Source organism: Benincasa hispida, chromosome 11 (assembly GCF_027475165.1).
Source record: "Benincasa hispida cultivar pf3 chromosome 11, pf3_genome.v1.1, whole genome shotgun sequence".
In the NCBI taxonomy this organism is placed as follows: domain Eukaryota; kingdom Viridiplantae; phylum Streptophyta; class Magnoliopsida; order Cucurbitales; family Cucurbitaceae; genus Benincasa; species Benincasa hispida.
Genome location: NC_143488.1, coordinates 7,515,245 through 7,536,483, shown reverse-complemented (window position 1 = coordinate 7,536,483; position 21,239 = coordinate 7,515,245). Strand labels below are relative to the sequence as shown.

At 32.4% G+C, this 21,239-nt stretch overlaps 2 protein-coding genes across 2 annotated transcripts; one reads left to right on the top strand and one right to left on the bottom strand.

Moving 5' to 3' along the window:
• Positions 1-10,015: 10,015 nt before the first annotated feature.
• Positions 10,016-15,824, top strand: OZS1 (C4-dicarboxylate transporter/malic acid transport protein). The gene is made up of 4 exons (XM_039050092.2): positions 10,016-10,664; positions 12,423-12,884; positions 13,475-13,818; positions 14,981-15,824. Exons 1-4 carry the CDS (start codon positions 10,107-10,109, stop codon positions 15,327-15,329), a joined length of 1,713 nt encoding a protein of 570 aa, XP_038906020.1. The 5' UTR covers positions 10,016-10,106; the 3' UTR covers positions 15,330-15,824.
• Positions 15,466-20,666, bottom strand: LOC120091924 (Cell cycle regulated microtubule associated protein). The gene is made up of 17 exons (XM_039050093.2): positions 20,270-20,666; positions 19,739-19,864; positions 19,546-19,635; positions 19,256-19,409; positions 18,799-18,904; positions 18,188-18,238; positions 17,720-17,817; positions 17,544-17,619; positions 17,391-17,453; positions 17,121-17,236; positions 16,946-17,024; positions 16,805-16,870; positions 16,652-16,711; positions 16,492-16,566; positions 16,319-16,363; positions 16,026-16,129; positions 15,466-15,942 (listed from the first exon to the last, which is right to left on the bottom strand). Exons 1-17 carry the CDS (start codon positions 20,436-20,438, stop codon positions 15,933-15,935), a joined length of 1,488 nt encoding a protein of 495 aa, XP_038906021.2. The 5' UTR covers positions 20,439-20,666; the 3' UTR covers positions 15,466-15,932.
• Between the last annotated feature and the right edge of the window lie 573 nt (positions 20,667-21,239).

The following is a 21,239-nucleotide window of genomic DNA, read 5'->3' as shown; positions in this document are numbered from 1 at the left end:
TTTAAAGATAGCTCAATTGTTTGTAATAACCAAAAAAAACTCTCATTTTTTTTTAATAATAACATTCTTCCAATAGAATTTAAGAATTGTTCTCTCCTAGTAGTAAACACAAATAATTAGGATGAGAGAAAGGTTTTGAGTACAATAAATATGAAGATGAAGATTGAACCTTTAATCTTATGGGTGGTATTATATGTTGTTGGCACGTAGATCTCTTCTAGTCGCTGGCCTATGGATATGACTCCTTTAGTTGGGAAACGCATCTAAATTGACCTACAAGAGAACCTACACTTGTGTGGTGTCAAGTCAAACATACTCTGAATTACAGTGCTTAAGATCCTAATAGCTTCCATATGTTGAATGTCAACTCTATCAATTGATATCAAAGCATGATTTAAGCATCCAATTTACATTAATTTTAGCTTGGTCGGTATTTTTCATGAGTTGCATAAAATGGGTGCTGAAATAGATATATTATGAATTTGGTTGTAGATTTCTCTACAATTATGAAGTAATTGTTGTAATTGGCCGTTTGTTTATGAACCTTAATGTGTGATTAAGAGTCTGTAAATTTGTTAGAGTCGATATAGTTGCAACTAGATTGTCATTGAAGAAGATTCAAAGCATCCTCAGCAGCAGAAACATGTAGGTGAAGCTTCTACCTCACAACATTGCAACGATGTTCTTCAGCCAACCCATAATAGGAGGAAAAAACCTGTGACATTGCAATGTTGTTCATCCCAGCCCAGAAAGCGCGCGCACGAGTGGACTGGCGATTCAACTGAATCAGTTTGATCGGTTCGAGTCTTAGAGATCCGGTTCAACCTGTTTCAGACCGATTCAGCCCAAATTTCTTCTTTGGAGGTCTAGTTCAAGTGATTTGGAGTCGGTTTGAGCGATTCAAGATTTGTATTAAGTTATTTTGTTTTTTGCTTGCTTAGGATGCAAAAACCAGTCCATTTCAGTATGTGTTTAATTATTTATGCATCATGAATGTATGTTTAATTAAATTAAATCTTGAATGTGCATAAAGTATGCCATGTAGATTTAAAATCCCACAGGAAACATGTATCATGCATTGAAAGTATGTTATAATATGTTATAATATATAGTATGCATGATTTAGGGTTTCATATATTTAATATAAGTTGTATATTAAATTATGGAATGCTTGATGTTATAGTATGTCTATAGTTTTATAAAGTATTATAAAATGAATTAGACATTTAAAATCTATAACAAAGATAAGATGCATGCTCACTTAGGGTTAACAAATAACAACTTTTTTTATAGTTAAAATAGGTCATTATCTTGTAAAACTTTAGTTACAAACTCAACCATACTATAATCCTGTCTAAGGCTGGAGGTATTCAAGTTAACGGTTTACGGAACACCTACTACCTAGGGATTATAGCCGAATCATTGAGCATTGTTAACCCGATTTTATGAGCATGCGTGAGTGGTGTGAGGTAATAAAATGGTTTTATCACTTAGACATCGTAGGTTAAATTCAAATATAATCGTTATACTTGGATAATCACCTAGACTAAGGATGTTTTTAACCAGAATATACCTAAGTAAAAAATATACCCAAACAAATAGAATACTTCAGTGAGAGATTAATAATATATATAATATATTATTTTTAACTCTCACGTCCTTAAGAGTTCATACCATGAGATCCATGCTCGGCTTCGTGTCGCTTTTACCGCGACTCCTCCATTCAGAAAATGTTTGCATGAGTCAATAACAAGGTGAATAAGGGAAGTAGTTCATAGTAAGTAGGTGAAGAAAATATGTCAACATATCCTACGGTCTCTTCCATTAGTTTGAATCATGAGATTCTTATATTGTGTATGCTGTTGTTTTTAGGCGGCATTAGCTAGTTGTTTTTCAGCGACTATTCCCTCGGAGGGTTGTAACATAGGATTCAGAATAACACAAACTTAAAAAACGAATAGGATTTCTTAGTTCCATCTTCAACATTATCTTCCAATTCGGAGACTTGTTGATACCGTTCTATGAAATCTGAAAATGAAGTATCACACTTACAAGAGTTACTAAGTGTTAGTAAGTTTTTGAACAAAACCAGTAAATAAATAACTAAATGAATAAAGAGTTATTCTGGAATTAGTATTTTAGTCAAGAATGTCTTGTTTCAGTGAAGAAGTATTCGACTGCCCTGCATTAGCATCTATTATGACTCACTAAAGTATCATTACAAATAAATAATGAGATCTGGGTACATTTTTACTTTTGCTAAAATAAATTTGGATTTTGATGCAATTTTCTGATATAATTTGTTTTATGTTTTAACATGTCGAATTTGATTATCCAACTTTTAGCTTCTAATAAATTCAATGGCGAGGGTTATTTGAACTAGAAACCAAATATCAATACAATACTAGTCGTGGATGATTTGAGGTTCGTTTAAATGGAGGAATGTCCTCTAGTTCCTAGCTCAACTATAAACCGAAATGTTTGGGATGCATATGACAGATGGGTTAGGGAAAATAAAAAGGTCCAAGCTTACATCTTAGCTAGCATATCTGATGTGTTAACTAAGAAGCATGAGAGCATGGTCATCGCTCAGGAGATCATGGAATCATTACAGTCGATGTTTGGATAGTCGTCCTCATCTGTTTGACATGATGCTATTAAATACGTTTACAATTCCTGAAGGAAGAAAGGGACCTCTATTAGAGAACATGTCCTGGACATGATGGTCCACTTCAATATCGCAGAAGCAAATGGGGCTCTCATAGATGAAAAAATTCAAGTCAGTTTCATCATGGAATTTCTTCCAAATAGTTTCATGATATTTCGAACATATGTTGTGATGAATAAAATAGAATATAATCTGACTACTCTTTTGAATGAGCTTCAGACTTATCGATCCCTGATGAAAAATAACAATCGGGAAGGAGAGGCAAATATTATATCCCAAAGAAAATTTCAGAAGGGATCAACATCTGGGACGAAACCTTCTTATAAGAAGTCTGGACCTTCTAAGGATAAAAGTATCCAAATGAAAAAGAAGGATAAAGGAAAAAGGAAAACTCCTGCAAAGAAATTCAAGGAAAATGTTGCAAAAAGAGAATGTTTCCATTGCAATAAAGATGAGCATTGGAAAAAAAACTGCCCTATATCTTGTTGAAAAGAAGGCTGAAAAGGAAAACAAGATAAATTTGATTTACTAGTAATTGAAACATGTTTAGTGGAAAGTTCTCATTTGACCTAGATACTAGATTCAGGCGCTACTCATATTTGCACTTTCATTCAGGAAACAAGTTCCTGGAGGCAGCTGACAGAGAACGAGATGACTTTTGAGGTGGGAACATGTGAAGTCATTTTGGCTCGTGCAGTGGGAGATCTAAAGTTATTTTTTTGGATAAGCTTACATTTTGTTAGAAAATGTATATTGTGTACCTAATATAAAAAGGAACTTAATTTCAATCTCTTGTTTATTAGAACATATGTATAAAGTTACTTTTGATATCAATGAAGTGTTCATTAGTTCAAGAGGTGTTCAAATATATTATGCTAAACTTGAAAATAACTTGTATGTGTTAAAATTAACTGTGGCAAAAACTATTTTAAATATAGAGATGTTTAAACAACTGAAACTCAAAATAAGAAAGGAAAATTTTCTCCTAGCGCCTATCTTTGACACTTAATACTTGGACCCATATATCTCAATAGGATTGAGAGATTAGTAAAGAATGAACTTCTAAACCAGTTAGAAGACAATTCTTTACTTCCATGTGAATCATGTCTTGAGGGTAAAATGATTAAAAGATCTTTTACAGGAAAATATCTAAGAAGAACTTGTACATTTAGACCTCTATGGTTCAATAAATATTAAAACTTGAGGAGGATCTGAATATTTCATCAGTTTTATTGATGACTATTCAAGATATGGCTATGTTTATCTGATGCATCATAAGTCCAAAACTATTGAAAAGTTCAAAGAATACAAGGCAGAGGTTGAGAACTTATTAGGTAAAAAGATTAAAACACTTCGATTAAATCGAGGTGGTGAGTATATGGATTTAAAATTCCAGGATTATTTGATAAAACATGAAATTCAATCCCGACTTACTACACCTGGTACACCATAACAAAATGGTGTAGCTGAAAGAAGAAATAAAACCCTGTTAGACATGGTTCGTTCAATGATGAGTTACGCCCAGTTACTTCAGTCTTTTTGGAGATATGTAGTACAGACTGTGATATATATTTTGAACATGGTTCCCTCGAAAATTGTTTCAAAACACCTTACGAGTTATATAGAGGGCGTAAAGATAGTTTACGTCACTTCAAGATTTGTGGATGCCCAACACATGTGTTGGTGCAAAACCCAAAGAAATTGGAACGACATTTTAAAGTATGCCTATTTGTAGGATATCCCAAATCAACAAAAGGTGGTCTCTTTTATGATCCTCAAGATGATAAAGTGCTTGTATCAATAAATGCTATATTCATAGATGAAGACCACATAAGAAATCATCAACCTCACTATAAACTAGTATTGAATGAAATGTCTAAAGAAACTACAGATAGATCAACAAATGTTGTTGATCAGGTTGGTCTTTCAACAAGAGTTATTGATGAAACTGGTCCGTCACATCCTTCCCAAGAATTGAGAATGTCTTGACGTAGTAGAAGGGTTGTTCAACGGCCTGATCAGCACATGGGTTTAATAGAAACTCAGGTTGCCATACCTGATGATGGCTTAGAGGATCCATTTACCTTTGAATAGGTAATGGAGGATGTATATCGAGACCAATGAATAAAAGTCATGGAGCTTGAAATGGAGTCTATGTACTTCAATTCAGTATGGGAATTTGTAGATCAACTAGATGGGGTAAAACCTATTGCTTAGTGGATCTACAAAAGAAACGAGACCAAGCTAGTAAGGTACATGCCTACAAAGCTAGACTTGTGGCAAAAGGATTTACCCAAAGAGAGGGGGTAGACTATGAAGAAACCTTCTCTCCTGTTGCCATGATCAAGTCTATTAGAATACTTTTATCCATTGTCGCCTTTTATGATTATGAAATATGACAAATAGATGTCAAGACAACCTTTCTGAATGGCTATTTTGATGAAAGTATCTATATGTCTCAACCAGAAGGGTTCATTGAACAGGGTCAAGAGCAAAAAGTTTGCAAGCTTAAAAGATCCATTTATGGGTTAAAAAAAGCTTATTGATCCTGGAATATAAGAAAAACTGTAGCTTTTTTGGTACTATATATTGATGATATCCTACTCATTGGGAATGAGGTAGGATTCCTTGCCCACATCAAGAAATGGCTAGTGTCATAATTTCAAATGAAAGATTTAGGAGATGCACAGTATGTTCTTGGAATCCAAATAGTTCGGAATCGTAAGAACAGAACGCTAGCACTATTTCAAGCATCTTATATAGACAAGATGTTGTCTAGATATAAAACGCAAAATTTCAAAAGAGGTTTATTACCTTTTAACATGGAATTCATCTGTCTAAGGAACAATTCCCTAAGACACCTCAAGAAGTTGAGATATGAAAATAATTCCTTATACATCAGCAATCGGGAGTTTGATGTATGACATATTTTGTACACGTCCAGACATATGCTATGCGGTTGGAATAGTCAGTAGGTTTTAGTCTAATCCTGGATATAGTTATTGGACTGTCGTTAAGAACATCCTCAAGTATATTGGGAGAACAAGGGACTATATTCTCATGTATGGCTCTAAGGATTAAATTCTTACTGGCTACATTGATTTTTATTTTCAGACCAATGTGGATTCTAGGAAATCTACTTCGGGATTAGTACTCACTTTGAGTGGAGAAGATATAGTATGAAGGAGTATTAAGCAAAGTTGTATCGCTGACTCCACTATGGAAGCAAAATATGTAATTGCATGTAAAGCAGCCAAAGAAACAGTATGACTTAGAAAGTTCTTGACCGATTTGGAAGTGGTTCCAAATATGCATCTGTCCTCTATTGTGATAATAGTAAAGCAGTTGCCAACTTCAAAGAACCAAAAATCCATAAACGCAGAAAGCACATCGAGCGTAAGTATCATCTCATCCGAGAGATAGTACACCGAGGAGATGTGATCGTCACGCAGATAGCCTCAGAAGACAATTTAGCTGATCCATTTACAAAGGCCCTCACGGCTAAAGTATTCGAGGTTCACCTAGTCGGACTAGGATTACGAGCTTCATAAATCTAGGGCAAGTAGGAAAATTCATGGGTATATAGATGCCCTAGTTTATTGTATTTATTATCTCATATTCAACATTGTATATTTGTATATATTTAGACTCACAGGAGTTTTCGTCCAAATGGGAGTTTGTTAGGAAATGTCCTAAAAACTCGCAGTTTGTAAATTTAAACATATTTTATTCCCAATATAGATGTTATAAAGCATTTTAAATAAAAAATTAATAAAAAAATTAAATTAATTAAAAACCAATCTAAAACATGAATCCTTATTCATATAATTAATATTTAAATCTCATTTGAATATTTTCAAGTCTCTAAAACCGTTTAATTTGTTAATTAAAAGTTTGATTATATCAAATATAATAATCCAAACCCTAAATTGAACTTAAACCTTTCAAATTCTCTCAACACGCTATTCTAAGGTGGGAGTGAATTCTGTCTTGCAGGACTATGTCCCCAACTATCTATCCGGTCTTACCCTTAAAATGGGAGGCTTATTGAGCGGCAATGTTGAGTCACTCTCACCCATCTAGATTAAAGGATAATTCTGAACAAACAGAAGTTCATAGTTAGCTCAAGATTGAGATCGAGTTACCTTAGGTCATCAATTTGAAATAGTCAGTTTTGACAGTTGGTAGTTATAAAGAAAAGTGACTATTTCGTGGTCCAGTCTTATGCAAACATCTTTTTTATAGGATCCCCCACTCGCATGTCTCCACATGAATGACTTTGTGATCACAGCGTTTGTGTCAATATACGAAGCGGACTGCGTCCATAGTGTTCTCATGATAAGGTACCCAACCCTATCTATATACTTACAGACCTTTTTGGCTATATACTAAAACTTGATCCTCTTTTATGTCTAGTTTAAGCATTCATGTTATAGCCATGGGTTCATTAGTTTATTGGATTTAGAAATCTATAAATGCAATTTACATATTCAATAACAAATTTATTGAAAAAAAAATCTCAATAACATCTTTATTGTGAATAGAATATATTTAAAGTTTACAAACTACAAGTTTTTAGGACATTTCACGACACTCTGATGCTTAAATTAGTAGACAGAGTGTTTAATTTAGCTAAACACTCAGAATACTGTTTACTCCTTGAGGTGGTGGTGTAAGGCTTATTTATAGAGCTCATTGTCTGACATATTCTTAGGACACATGAATATCGACAGTGTCAACGCAGGTGTGACCCTTAAGATTGTAAGGTGCCAGTCGATGAATTCAACTTGATTATTTTACTTTTGGTGAAATGAAAAGAGTTAGACTAGCCAACTTAAAGTTCAAAAGTTTAACTTTCTCTCTTGGACGCACGACTCCCAGATAGACTCTTGAAATGTTTTTGGATTAGGGTTTTGCCTTAAACAACATTCAATCCATGTTAGTTACTGTTGTGCTATATTTCCTTTGGTCTCGAACTTGTAACTTAATAAGAGACGAAATATATTATTTGTGGAGAGTAATTATTAATTAAATATCCTACCCCTTATATTAATTATTTGAAACTTCCAACATATTAACAACCATGGCCTTTTTCCTCCCCAATAGACATCGAATGCTTTAGTCAATATGAATGCTACTTTAATACTTTTTTTCGTGGTGGTTTCCATATTCAACCCGTGAATTTTAATTATTTGTGTCATAATCCATATTTTCTTTTCATCCTCCTTTTGGAAAAATTTTCAGTTGAATTTTACATTTGTATTTATATCATGCTTCTATTAATATAATTAATAGAGATTATATATAGCACAAATAATATATATATAGGAGATAAAGGATCAATTTTTAACTTCATAAAAATTAATAATTGAACTATGCTCATTTTGATGATTTATTATTTTTATATGATAAATATTAATTAGATTGGTCATTCGATTAGCGGAAAATATGATTGAAATGATTGGAATAATTTTTTTAAAAAAAATCTAATGAGTGGTAAAATTAATAATCATATTTGCTTGCACTAAAAATATTAGACATTTCATTTTTTTTTTAAAAAAAAAAAGTCACATATTTACGTATCATTAATGTACCATTTGTTAAGTGCTTTTTCTGCGGCATATTGAGAGCCATTCAATTAGCGAAAAAATATGATTGAAATTATTGAAATAATTTTTTAAGAAAAAAAATCTAGTGAGTGGTAAAATTAGTAATCATATTTGCAAATTTATTGCACTAAAAATATTAGACATTTCATTTTTTTTTTTTTTTTTTAAAGTCACACTTATTTACACATGTTACAAATTTCTTTTCTACCGTTATGTATCACTAATATACCATTTTTTTTTTTAAGAATAAATGCCTATATTATTTTTATGTTTAGATTGATTCATAACACTAATATATGTTAACCATGTTAGGTTGGGATATATCAATAGATTTTCCAACTAATTAAACTTTATATTTGAGCTAGACTTAAAATTATGTCATATTTGTTAATCATTTTGCTTTGTGCTAGGGTTGCTATTATTTTGCATATGTAATTACCATGTTGGAACTAGAAAGAAAACATATAAATAACTCTGAAGTTTATGACAAAGTATTTCAATATTCATCTTTACTATTTTAGAGATTTATTCCAATCCTCATCATTCAAAATAAACTCTTAAATGTTCTAGAAAAAACAAATTCTTTAGTACGTACTAATTTTACAAATATTATATCATATATTTCAACCCATTAATTATGTCAATGAGCAATCACTTGTATGGCAACATATTCTCATGATTTTATAGTACAATACACACGATAAGAAGAGAAGTAATACATGTCAATTACCACTTAATTGAGTTTATTTTGGTCCAAACTCATATTTTTCAACATAATAATAAGTTGCATTTCCCTTCGTTTTTCCTCAAATACTAAGGAAGCAAAATTGAGCGAGAGATCTACCAAACCTACCAAAATTAATAGTGTGTTTAGAATAAGCTTGTGAAAATATTTTGTTTTTCAAAAAATAATTTTTCCTTTAAAAACTTTAAAGAAAATTAATAATTTAAAATATATCAAAGTTTAGCAACGATGGCATCAACAAGACGACTATGAAGGGGAAAAAATAGGGGAAAGAAAGACAAATTTATTATATTACGCTAATTATTGTTCCGAATCAATTTAGCTACCATATTATATTTTTGTTAGTCAACTAACGGTCAAATTTGAATTCAGAAACTATTGAGAACTATTTTCCAAATACCAGTTACTAAAGTGTTTCCTTATGGACCAAAAAGACACCCATTCCAAACCTAATAATCAAAAGTGTATATTTTACCCTTTTTTTAATCCTAAATGGATGGAAACTTTTTATATCTTTATTTATTTAGAAGTCATCTTTTACATCATAAATGAGTACCTTTTAAGATTTTTTTCAAATATAGGAAAATGAGTCCATTTATTTACAAATATAGCAAAATATCATTATCTATTAGTGATAAACAATGATAAACATCTATTAGTTTCATAATACTAATAGATGTCTATTACTAATAAATAGTGACATTTTGCTATATTTATCTACTGCTGTTGGTATCGATTTCTAGATATTTTTTTATAATTTTAACCTTCTTTTAATCGAAAAACTAAAATTGAATATTGAACCGACCTAGTGTAGAGCCATAAAATTATGGCCACAAATGTTTACCTAGGAAACAATAAATGCCATCCCACGAGATATCCCTCTCCCAATCCCTTCACCAAAGCATTGGTCTCAATTCCATTTAACATATCAATCCTCCACCTACCAAAAAACAAAGCCCTACTTTTACCAAACTCTCGTGAACAATAAGATCGAGAACCTCATGAAATTATCAAAACTCAAACAATATAATGTATAATCTTCCCATTGCTAACACTTTCAAATTTCGAACAAATATAGAGAAAAATGGACAAAAAACAAACCTCTCTTTCCATTTCTCATGCAAACCCTAATTTCGTTGACATTCACGAAGTAGTTCCGGAAGAGGAGGAGAAAGAAGAAGAAGAACACGCTCGGCCAACAATGATGACATCTGCATTGGCCGATGCGGTTGGGAAGCGGCCTAAGAAACATAACAATAATAATCGACTACGACCGCCGCCGCCACAAGCGGGGGGTTTCGGTCGACAAATGTCGTTAGAGACGGGTCTGAGTAGGGATTCAAAAGGGAAGGGTATTGAAAGAATGGCTCTTCCAAGGAGTGGAAGAAGTTTCGGAGGGTTTGATTCAACAATTATTGAAGGCAAGAAAGCAGATTTTAGTATCTTTAGAACAAAATCAACTCTTAGTAAGCAAAATTCTCTATTGCCATTGAAGAAAGATCATAGAGATCATCATCATCAAATGGATCAATCTCAAAAAACTTATGGAAGCTCCGAAGGAATGGATGAATCTGTGAATAAAAGTGTTCCTGTTGGAAGATACTTTGCTGCTCTTAGAGGACCTGAACTTGATCAAGTCAAGGTATAACAATATGTTTATGTATTGATCAACATAACTATTTAGATTAGTTTTTTAGTTTCGGTTTAAATTTAGACAATGTTTCCTCCCAATTTATCAATTTTGGTTTACACCTTTGTTTAAAAAAAATAATAAAAAATTCCTAGTCAAATTATAATAATGAAAAATAATTTTTTGAAAACTATTTTTTTTTTTTTTCAAAACTTGATTTGTCTTTTAAAACTTTATTAGAAAGTGGATAACAAAATATAGAAAGCTATGAATAGATAAGTAGTGATTGCGAACTTAATTTAAAAAAAAATATATATAATTGTTCTTAAAAGTTAAACTTATAAAATTGTTATTTTCTATCTCAAAATGTATTCAAAATTTAAGCTACGTTTTGAAAAATTAAATAGTTTTTTTTAATTTATTTTATTTTAAGAATTAGATTACAAATTCAAATGCATCTAAAATTAATTTAAAAACTAAAAATAATCGTGAAGAAACCAATACAAAGTTTAAAAACTAAATCTAAATAACAAAATTGTTATTAAACAGAGTCTTTACTATTTCAATCAACTAAACAACTAAATCTTCAATCTAATGTTTGAATCTTTTTTCAAGTTTAATCCTTATCTCCCCGTCACTGTTAAAAATTAAAATTGGTTGATGATAAATTCAAATCACATAATATTAATTAGTGAAGGTGAAAATTTAGTTAGAGTTCTAAAATAAAAACTCAGTTTCTACCAAATATTAATTAGGTAATAAGTACTATGTCGAGTAAGTTTTATCTTCAACCAATTGCAACAAATACCAACAATGATGGACAAATTGAAATTTTTTATAACATAAAGAACTAATTTGAGAACTTTAAAACAATATGAACTAATTAAAAAAAAATAAAAAAATAAAAGCTCAAGCATGAGGAATTAAAACATACTAATTAGACCAAAAAATCAAACCCATAACTCCATATGAAAGAACTTATTTCCAACAAGTATAAATACCTCAATTTAACCGACATCCACGTCATCAATTTAACCCATAACCCATAACCCCATATAAATAACTTATATATTTCATTCTTGATCAATTGAGAACAACCTACATCCACGTCATCAAAATAGCTCTCTAAACAAATTTTATAATTCAAACCAATAAAGGGACCAATTTTAGTCAACCCACAAGGTAGGGTTCCCTCTATTTGGTTTGGGATTCAAATTGAACCGAATAGCAAATTTTTTAAATTATACTTTCTGAAATCAAACTGAACCACATGTTTGATTCAGTTTCAATGTTTTTCTTTTTTTTAATTTTTTTTTTATGCTTTTTCATAATTTCTAAATTATATTCGGTTTGGTTTTACCATTTTCTTAGTTTTTTTTCTTTTTACTTTTTCATATTTTAAAATTATATATATATATATATTTTTTCTAATATATTTATTAAAAAAGCGGTTCGGTTTGGTTTCAAATTTGAAACCGAACCAAATCGCAATAATTCGGTTTGAAAATATATCAAATCGAAGCGAACCATATTAATTCGGTTTTGGTTCGGCTTCGATTCGGTTTCAGTTCGGTTTTAGCGGTTTCAATAAATACTTCTACCACAAAAAAGTTTAGTTTAATGATGATTAAATTAGAAGTGTTCAATCTCCTTTCATATTATACTAAAAAAATGAAAAGTTTGTCATAATCTATTAACTTAAGCTTTTGATTTTAATATCATAATAGCAAGAATTTTGTTTAAACATCTGTAACCTCGTTTTTCTTGTAGGACTACGAAGACATTCTACTCCCAAAAGACGAAAAATGGCCTTTCCTTCTTCGGTTCCCGATCGGATGCTATGGTATTTGCCTCGGCCTCAGCAGCCAGGCCGTGCTATGGCGGGCTTTGGCGACGAGCCCCGCCACCAAGTTCCTTCACATTTCCCCATTCATCAACCTCGCCATTTGGCTCCTAGCCACGGCTGCCCTTTGTTCTGTTACAGTGGCTTACATTCTCAAGTGCATCTTCTATTTTGAAGCTGTTAGGAGAGAGTACTTCCATCCTGTTCGTGTCAACTTCTTCTTTGCCCCTTGGGTCGTCTGCATGTTCCTTGCCATCAGCGTCCCGCCGCGGTTCATGTCGGGGCCGCTTCACCCAGCTGTTTGGTGTGCCTTCATGGGCCCATACTTCTTGCTCGAGCTCAAGATTTACGGGCAATGGTTGTCCGGAGGGAAGCGACGCCTCTGTAAGGTGAGTATAGTAAACTACCATTATACTCAAAAACTTTAATCTATAGGTTATGTTTGTTAGCTTTAGAATATTCATTTGCTTTCTAGCTCCAACCAACTCATGTGACTTCATCTAAAAATAGGGGGGGAAAAAAGTTCTAATGTACATCATATGCCCACATTAGCACGTTAATTTGCACAACCAAACATATATGAATTATTTGATAAAAGAGGACAATGTGTTTTTTTTAGACATTAAAATAGATAAACATTTTGAAAGTTGAAAGTATCACGATGAGATAAACTTAAATTTTCAATAAAGAAAATGAGATTTAAATCTTGACATTTAATAATGTTCTCTCCAATCGTATGCTTATAAAAATAGCAATATTAATTGGAAAGGAAAAGAATCAAGTTCGAATGTAGTTTAAATTATGAAAAATACTTAGTGGTAGTTGAGTTGTACTTATTTTTGTGTAGTCATTTGTCTGCTATGTAATAAAAGAGAGATGCATGAAAAGTGCATCTAATCATTGCTCTTAAACTATTACCAAAATGGAAGTTTTAACTTTATAGATCGAAGATAGATTTAATCATTTATTCATATTTTAGGTGGTGAATCCGTCGTCGCACTTGTCAGTGGTCGGGAACTTCGTCGGAGCAATACTAGCAGCAAAATGTGGGTGGATGGAGGCAGCAAAGTTCTTATGGTCAGTTGGGTTTGCACATTATTTGGTAGTGTTTGTGACACTTTATCAAAGACTGCCGACGAGTGAGGCACTGCCGAAGGAGCTGCACCCTGTTTACTCAATGTTCATCGCTGCTCCTTCTGCAGCCAGCATTGCTTGGCAGACCATTTATGATGACTTTGATGGCTTGTCAAGAACTTGCTTCTTCATTGCTTTGTTTCTCTACATTTCTCTTGTTGTTAGGATCAACTTCTTCACTGGATTCAGGTCAGAACATGTTTCTTTCCTTTCCTTTTCAAAGATTCCTCAACTTTTTTAACCTATGATAGTTATTGTTAGTTGACGTGACATGTTGATTGGATTGGCTTTGATAATTTAGCTCCATGCGTAAAAAAAAAAAAAGGGGGATATTTGATGAAACTACTTTAATTTTTTTAGTTTACATACTTGGTCTCTTCGACTTTGTTTAAAAAATAGATCTTTCACCTTTTACAAGTCCATGAACTCTGAAAAATATCATCTAAACCCTCATACTTACAATTTTATCTCTAATATGCTATTGAACTATTTGACATTTTTTAAAAATTGGTTACAATAACATTTTAGTCTATGTACTTTAGAGTTTGTTCAATTTTACTCCTCGTACTTACAAATATCCAAGTTTATCTTTGAAATTCTAATAAATCTTACATATAGTCCCTAAATGTTGGTTCAATAATAATAATTTTACTATAATATGTAGATATGTTCCAAAATTTTATACTAAAAATGCTAATATATATGAACCAACAATTTTACTCCTCGTACTTACAAATATCCAAGTTTATCTTTGAAATTCTAATAAATCTTACATATAGTCCCTAAATGTTGGTTCAATAATAATAATTTTACTATAATATGTAGATATGTTCCAAAATTTTATACTAAAAATGCTAATATATAATAAAAAGTTCATAGAAATCAACAATAATAATAGGATCTAAATTTAAGAGTAATTGAAAGTATATAGACTAAATTTGAACGGACTATAGAGTACAACCACCAAAATCATTTTTTAATCTTTTAAATTTAAATATTTATTAATCACAAAATTGAATGTTAAGAGACCAATTAGTTATTTAAAGTTTAGCGACTTATTAGACACAAACATGAAAATTCGAAGATCCTACAGGATAATTTAACCAACTTTTTATTTAAATATTAATTAAAAAAATAAAAGAAAAGAAGAAAATGAGGTGGGCATCCATAGAATCTACTTTTTGTATTTTCCCCATTTCTGAAACCACCATTCCTTTCCATCAAACCCAAGAAACTGCCTTGGATCACACCAGAATCACTGATTGAAAATTTGAACAGAGATGAATTTGCATATTTCAAGAGAACCAATAATAATAATAATTATACCTGAAAACATGTGAATTTCTTGCAGATTTTCAGTCGCTTGGTGGTCTTACACATTTCCAATGACAACTGCTTCAGTGGCAACCATAAAGTATGCAGAGCATGTCCCTACAGTTGTAAGTAAAGGTCTGGCACTTACCCTTTCTTTCATGTCCTCTACCATGGTGTCTCTTCTCTTTGTCTCCACTCTTCTTCATGCTTTTGTTTGGAAGACTCTGTTCCCCAATGACCTGGCCATTGCTATCACAAAGAAGAGACTTATCAAGGATAGAAGACCATTCAAAAAGGCCTATGATCTCAAACGCTGGACAAAGCAAGCTCTTACCAAACACAACAACAATAAGGATGATTTTGATGCACAGGATGAGGCATTTTGAAGCTTCCAATGCAAAATATGCCTCAACCAACAAGTTCACTAATATTTATATATATATATGGTCTCAGGTACCATTATTATTTTGACATTGAGACTTGATTCACAGCAGTGTTTCCATAATATTGAAGCTATGAGTTTAGTACATATATAATGAAGCCTCAGTTCAAGACTTCCTTCTACCTCAGATTTTTCCATTTGATGGTTTGAAGAGTCTAGCAAGTTTTAAACATGAGGATGTAACTGTGAAGATGAAGCTGTGTATCTATATTTTTTCGAGTAGCGAATAATACATTTACGTCAGGGATAAAAAGAAGCTGGAAAGGGGGGAATGAGGGCTATACATTATCCGGCAAACTTGCATGCTTTTATTTGGATTTGGATACAAGTTGGGGGAACACAAGGACTTGGTTAGATAAATCTAGAGGCAACTTTTCTGTACTATATGGACTTCAATTGATTTCTATGATGAAAAAATAGCTCGAGAAACTTTTCTGTACTGTTGTTATCAACATCATGTAATGGTTTCTGTTTAAAGGCTGAAACCAAAATCAGATGCCCCAGCAGAAGGAAACCACTCTTTCAAATTCTGAATGCTTAGGCGAATTCACAGATTCCTGCATGGTTAAGAGATTAATCTTTTGTTAAATTCAAGTGGTAAGACGATTGCAAAATTATCACAATTATTCACATGGAATACCTCACGCTCAACTGGTTGTTGTAGGAATCAGATACGCATCCATTATTTCCCATATAAATCTGCTTTTCCACAAATGGAGGTGTTTCTTTCACCAATTGACTTATCTACAATGGAATACTAATATATAAGACAAAAGTTCAAATAGAAAAACCTTGCTTCTACCAGTGAAGGCAGATTCTTATCAGCCCATAAAAAAAACCTTTAATGAGGGTATAAAATTTGAAGTGTAGGGCATTAAAATGAAATTGTACAAGAAGAAAAAATCATATAAAAAAAAGAGGTATAGCATTTACCTTATGTTCTGGTTGAAACAACACCAAATTATTTTCCTTTGAGCTCTTATCCCAAAAAGATCGAGAATAAAAGATTTTAGATGGTTAGAAAATTTAAATTTCTAAAAAAAGATGAATATGAGTAATTCCAAGTGAATACTGGAAACTTTGAAGTTATGAAAATGAATTAATACCTTCAAAGATATGGACGGACGGGGAGGAACTTTTGTAGGTCCATTATTTGAATGGAGTTGAGATGTTAGCGAAAGCTAATAAGAATATTGAAACAGTCACATTAATCTTGGAACTAATGATACAGAAATATAAAATAACACAAAATTAACCTATATGTACCTTGTTGAAAAGTTCTGTTGGTGGTTGCAGAATTCTCTTCTCGCTGTGGAATTTAAATTCCTGAATGCAGTAAATATGATGTCATCTTAGAGACTTAGGAATAGGAAAGGTAAAATGTGTATTAAGGAAATATGGGGAGAAATAAAAGCTTACCATTGGTATTGTGGTTTCTTGCTTGCTATTTCTAAAAACACCTATTTCACCTTTACTTGAAAATATCTGCACCAGTCACGCCATAAATAAGCCTAATTGCTCAACATTATCACGCAAAGCACAAATAAAGGAATTATTTACCTTTCTATTAAGAGGACATGCCTTGAAATTTTGCATTACATGATACTCATCATGCTTTTGATCATCAATGGCATTTGATCTAGACAGACAAATGCAACTTATCAGTACTGTGACAAAAGAACGTCAGTATTTGTATTTATTGAGAGCAGTACAAGATTCTTTTTCATTTTAATACCTTCTAGACTCCATATTTCTAGTGACCGTAATGTCAGAATAATCATGATGAAAGGCTGAGGATGAAACAGCAGAAGTATTTTGCATGGCCCTCTCCAACGTTCTCAAGTGAAATTCCTAAGAGGCAAGGCAACAAACACAAAAGACAACATGAGGACTAGTATAAAAGCCTATCGCATCTCACTCTACATTTTATTGCTGCTTTTTTATATTTCTTCAAGGACACTTGTTATAATGCATCCTCATTGAACATGACAGGAAAATGTCTCACTTGAAACTCAGGCAATTTGGGAGTGCTTTTCTTTAGGAGCGGAAGTGATGGAGCCTCTAAAATCTGCAATATGGAAAGGACATGCATCGTCAATCAGCAAACAGGAAACGGCAATTCATGAATCACTAATTATTATCGGAGACAAGTACCAACTTTTCTGTTTAACGGGCGGGCTCTAAACCTTCGAGTGGTTGTTATCTCGTAATCTTCTTCCACCCTACTTTTCAGTCTGACATCAAAGCAATTTAAGTAACTGTAAACCCCCTATGAATAATCTGGGACCTACATTTATCTAAATAAAGTAAATTAAAGTAGTATCAATTTCCAACCTCGTCCTATGTGCCCTATGGGCTGTTTCAAGGTCAGGCTGCCTAGGAATTGTAATCTTCAGCTTGGCATTCAAAGTAGTTTTATCAGCAATCCCATCCTGCCAAAACATGAATATACTTATATAGTTGCAGATAATACACGAAGATTTCTTGTTCACCATAATAATTAGAAACCAGACTCAGTTGAATCCACATCAAATCAGACTTAAGAATAGTGCAGGCAAAGAAAAAACAAAAGGCTGAATAACACATACAGTAGTATGGTAAACTCAAAGAAATTACAGTTTAAGATACAAAAATTTGGAGATACACACTTGCATTTACCTCTAAGAACATGTTAACATTATTTGGTCATTTGGAAGCTATCATGAAGGACTTCATTTTTTCTTAAATGAACTTTATCTAAGGGGTTAGAGCTGATTAAAAAAAATAATAGTAGTAATAACTATTAAAAAAAAAAAAGCACACCTTTTTGGGAAGCTTGTGGACTAAACTAGTCTGCTGCTTTATTTCATTCACCTGTATGCAAAGTTAAAATTAGAACTCATACAAAGTTAGGTGCATAGCAGAATATTTCAATAGACATATTATTGTTTGTCAAAAAAATTGTTTCTCTAAAAACAAAAAAAAAAAAAAACAAAAACAAAAAGAGAGGGGAAGAAATTGAAGAAGAGCATTCTTGCAGAAAAAATGAGGGAGAACCCCGAGGTGATATTACTAAGATGCACGATTTGCTCATTTGAGTGAGATTATCTCAATTGACACTCGAAACACCCAAAGGTGCCCTTACATACCTAGAACCAAACATGCCTTTTAAAACAGTGATTAGACATCGACTAAAAATATTGAGGGTTACCCAAAAATATAGAAAGAATAAAGGAGGAAATAGAACACTCTCCAATGGAATTGGATATCAGAAAAATAAGGACAGATTTTTCAGGAAGTACACCAACAAAAGAAATTTTATGATTCATGGTGATAAGAAAATATTGATGATGTATAGAGTGGAAGTTATCAGGTCAAATTGACAAAATCACAGATCAAAGAGGAGATGATGAAATATTGTACAACATATGTACCTTGCGCGAGTGACCACCATCCAGCTTCTGCTTCTTGATAGCTTGACTTTCGATCCCAAAACTACAGACACTTGTCTCATTGTTTTTAACAAGTACTCTCTGCAACCTAAAAATCCAAACCTAACATTACTAGAAGAAAGAATACACGATATTCATTTACTGTTTGAAGAATTTATTGAACAGAATCATATTACTAGCCTCGATAACCAAATAGGCTTTTTCAAAAAATAAAGGACCACTCTGGCCAAATTCAGAGGGCATTGTGACAATTGTGTACATTACAAGAATCTGCAAACAAGTTAAAGTAGCCTTCCTGATAGTTTGTGCAACATGAAAAGGTTGGTGAAATTTTGCAAAGAAAAACATAGGATAATAAACAACAATAATAGAAGAAGTTTTGGCCTATATACATCATCAATAAGAAAATGAAATGAAGCACACCATCAGTAGCACTCACTTGATATCAGTAAGTTGAGTAGGCAAATTTTGTCTCGCCAAGTGGCTTGCTGTTGGTTTCATCAGAGTAGTCCCCCGGGGTTTAGATGGTTTGACACAAGATGGGGGTTTGACTTTTGGTTTGTTCAGAGATAGATGATTGTATGATTTAGATCCTGAAAAACAGAAACAAAAAAGGGAAAAAAATGCTAAAAAGGGGGGGATCATATTTGAAAAAGCAAAATGCAGCTTATCAAAGATTTTGATTTCATCTTTTACATTCACTAGTTACTTCAGAAACAGACAGATCACCTGATGTAAATTGAAGCTGTTGATTGTGAATTTTTTGTACGTCTCCATCCCGTAAGTTGGTGAAGATTTCTCTGTTTGCTCCTTCGCAATCTACAAGATAATCTCACAATTTGTTATTATCAACCACCGACCAGAATAGTATATCAAAGCAGAGATGAACAGAAGACAGAAGATTATTGAACCAGAAATGTACCTCTGTTTGCTTCTTGGCTGCCACCGTTAAGTGAATCAACTGTGTTATTCTGGTCCTCAGATTTCTTAGATGCATTTTGAATATCGAAAAGACACTCTTCCATCAGAAACAGTTTCGCAACAAACGCTGACACAAAAAACAAAAAGGAAATTCAAAGAAACGAAATGAGCCCAGTGAAAATCCCACATACTATTTCAAGAAAACCATGAATTCAAGTTCGCTAATCGCTTGACACACTCCACATGACAAACATTTCAAGAAAATCACAAATTCCAGTCCCCCTTCACACACTTCTTACACCACAGAAATCAAAGAAACAAAATCAACAGCTAAAACAACGAAAATGAAACATCATTAAGATTAGTATAAACAAATAAAGAAACGAAAATCTCAATAACAGATTCGTCAACAAAATCCCTTAAATAAACGATCATCAAATCCTCCAAAAACCAAAAACAAGTCACAAACTCCAACAATAACACAAACAAAGAGTCAGATAAAATCCAATAAAAAACCAAAAACATTACTCACGAGAAGGAGGGTAACTTCCAGCAGACTGGAACCAGAGCTCAGCTTGACAAGCCTCATCAAAACTCTCCTCACGAGTGAAATCAAAATACCTAGCCGCATCAAACTCATACTCAATGTCAACTTCATAAGCCTCAAACACAACCGGCTCAACCTCCATTTCCTCATCCATTTCTTCTTCCTTTGTTTCACTGTTCACTTTCACCTCCGCTGTGAATGGAATGGCGATCGCCTTCTTGTTCCTAAACAAGGAACAGCAGCAATGTGTATTGGAAAACTCGCCGATAAAGCCCTAAGTTCAGAAATCGAAGAAGCGATTTGTAGCAGAAGGAAGAAGAAGACGGGGAGCGTGGGTTTTTTCTCTTGCCTTCTTCACTGTAGCGAAAATCTATAGAAAATCGAATCAATTTAATATTTATTGCCCCATAAAAATATATTTATTTATATTTATATAAAAGGAAAAAAAGAAAATAACTTTTTTTCTCTTTTTGAAAAATAACCGATGGGGACAAACTCTAAATGCGGAATATGTACAAGTTCTCAAAAGGCTTAACAAAAAGAAATGATGCTATTTTACCTTTCTTTTTCTTTTTTTTTCCTATTTTAAGTTCATTATTTATTTTGGCTTTAAATCTTATTTCAACCTTTAATTAAGGTTATTTTCAAATATAAAAAATTGAATCAAAATATTCACAAATTATAACACAATATCACAATCTATTTATGATAGACGACTATAAATTACTATTTGTAATATCGTGATAGACACAAATAATAATCTATCGCAGTAGCCTATAATATTGTGATATATTTTTGTGAATATTTTCAGCAGTATTGTTAATTAAACTAATTTCTCTTTAAAATTTCTAATTAAATCCTTCAAAACATTCGATTATTTTCTTTTATTTTATCTCGAAACTATTAAATAAAAAAATTATTATATACCTTTAAATTTTTAATTTTATGTCAAATA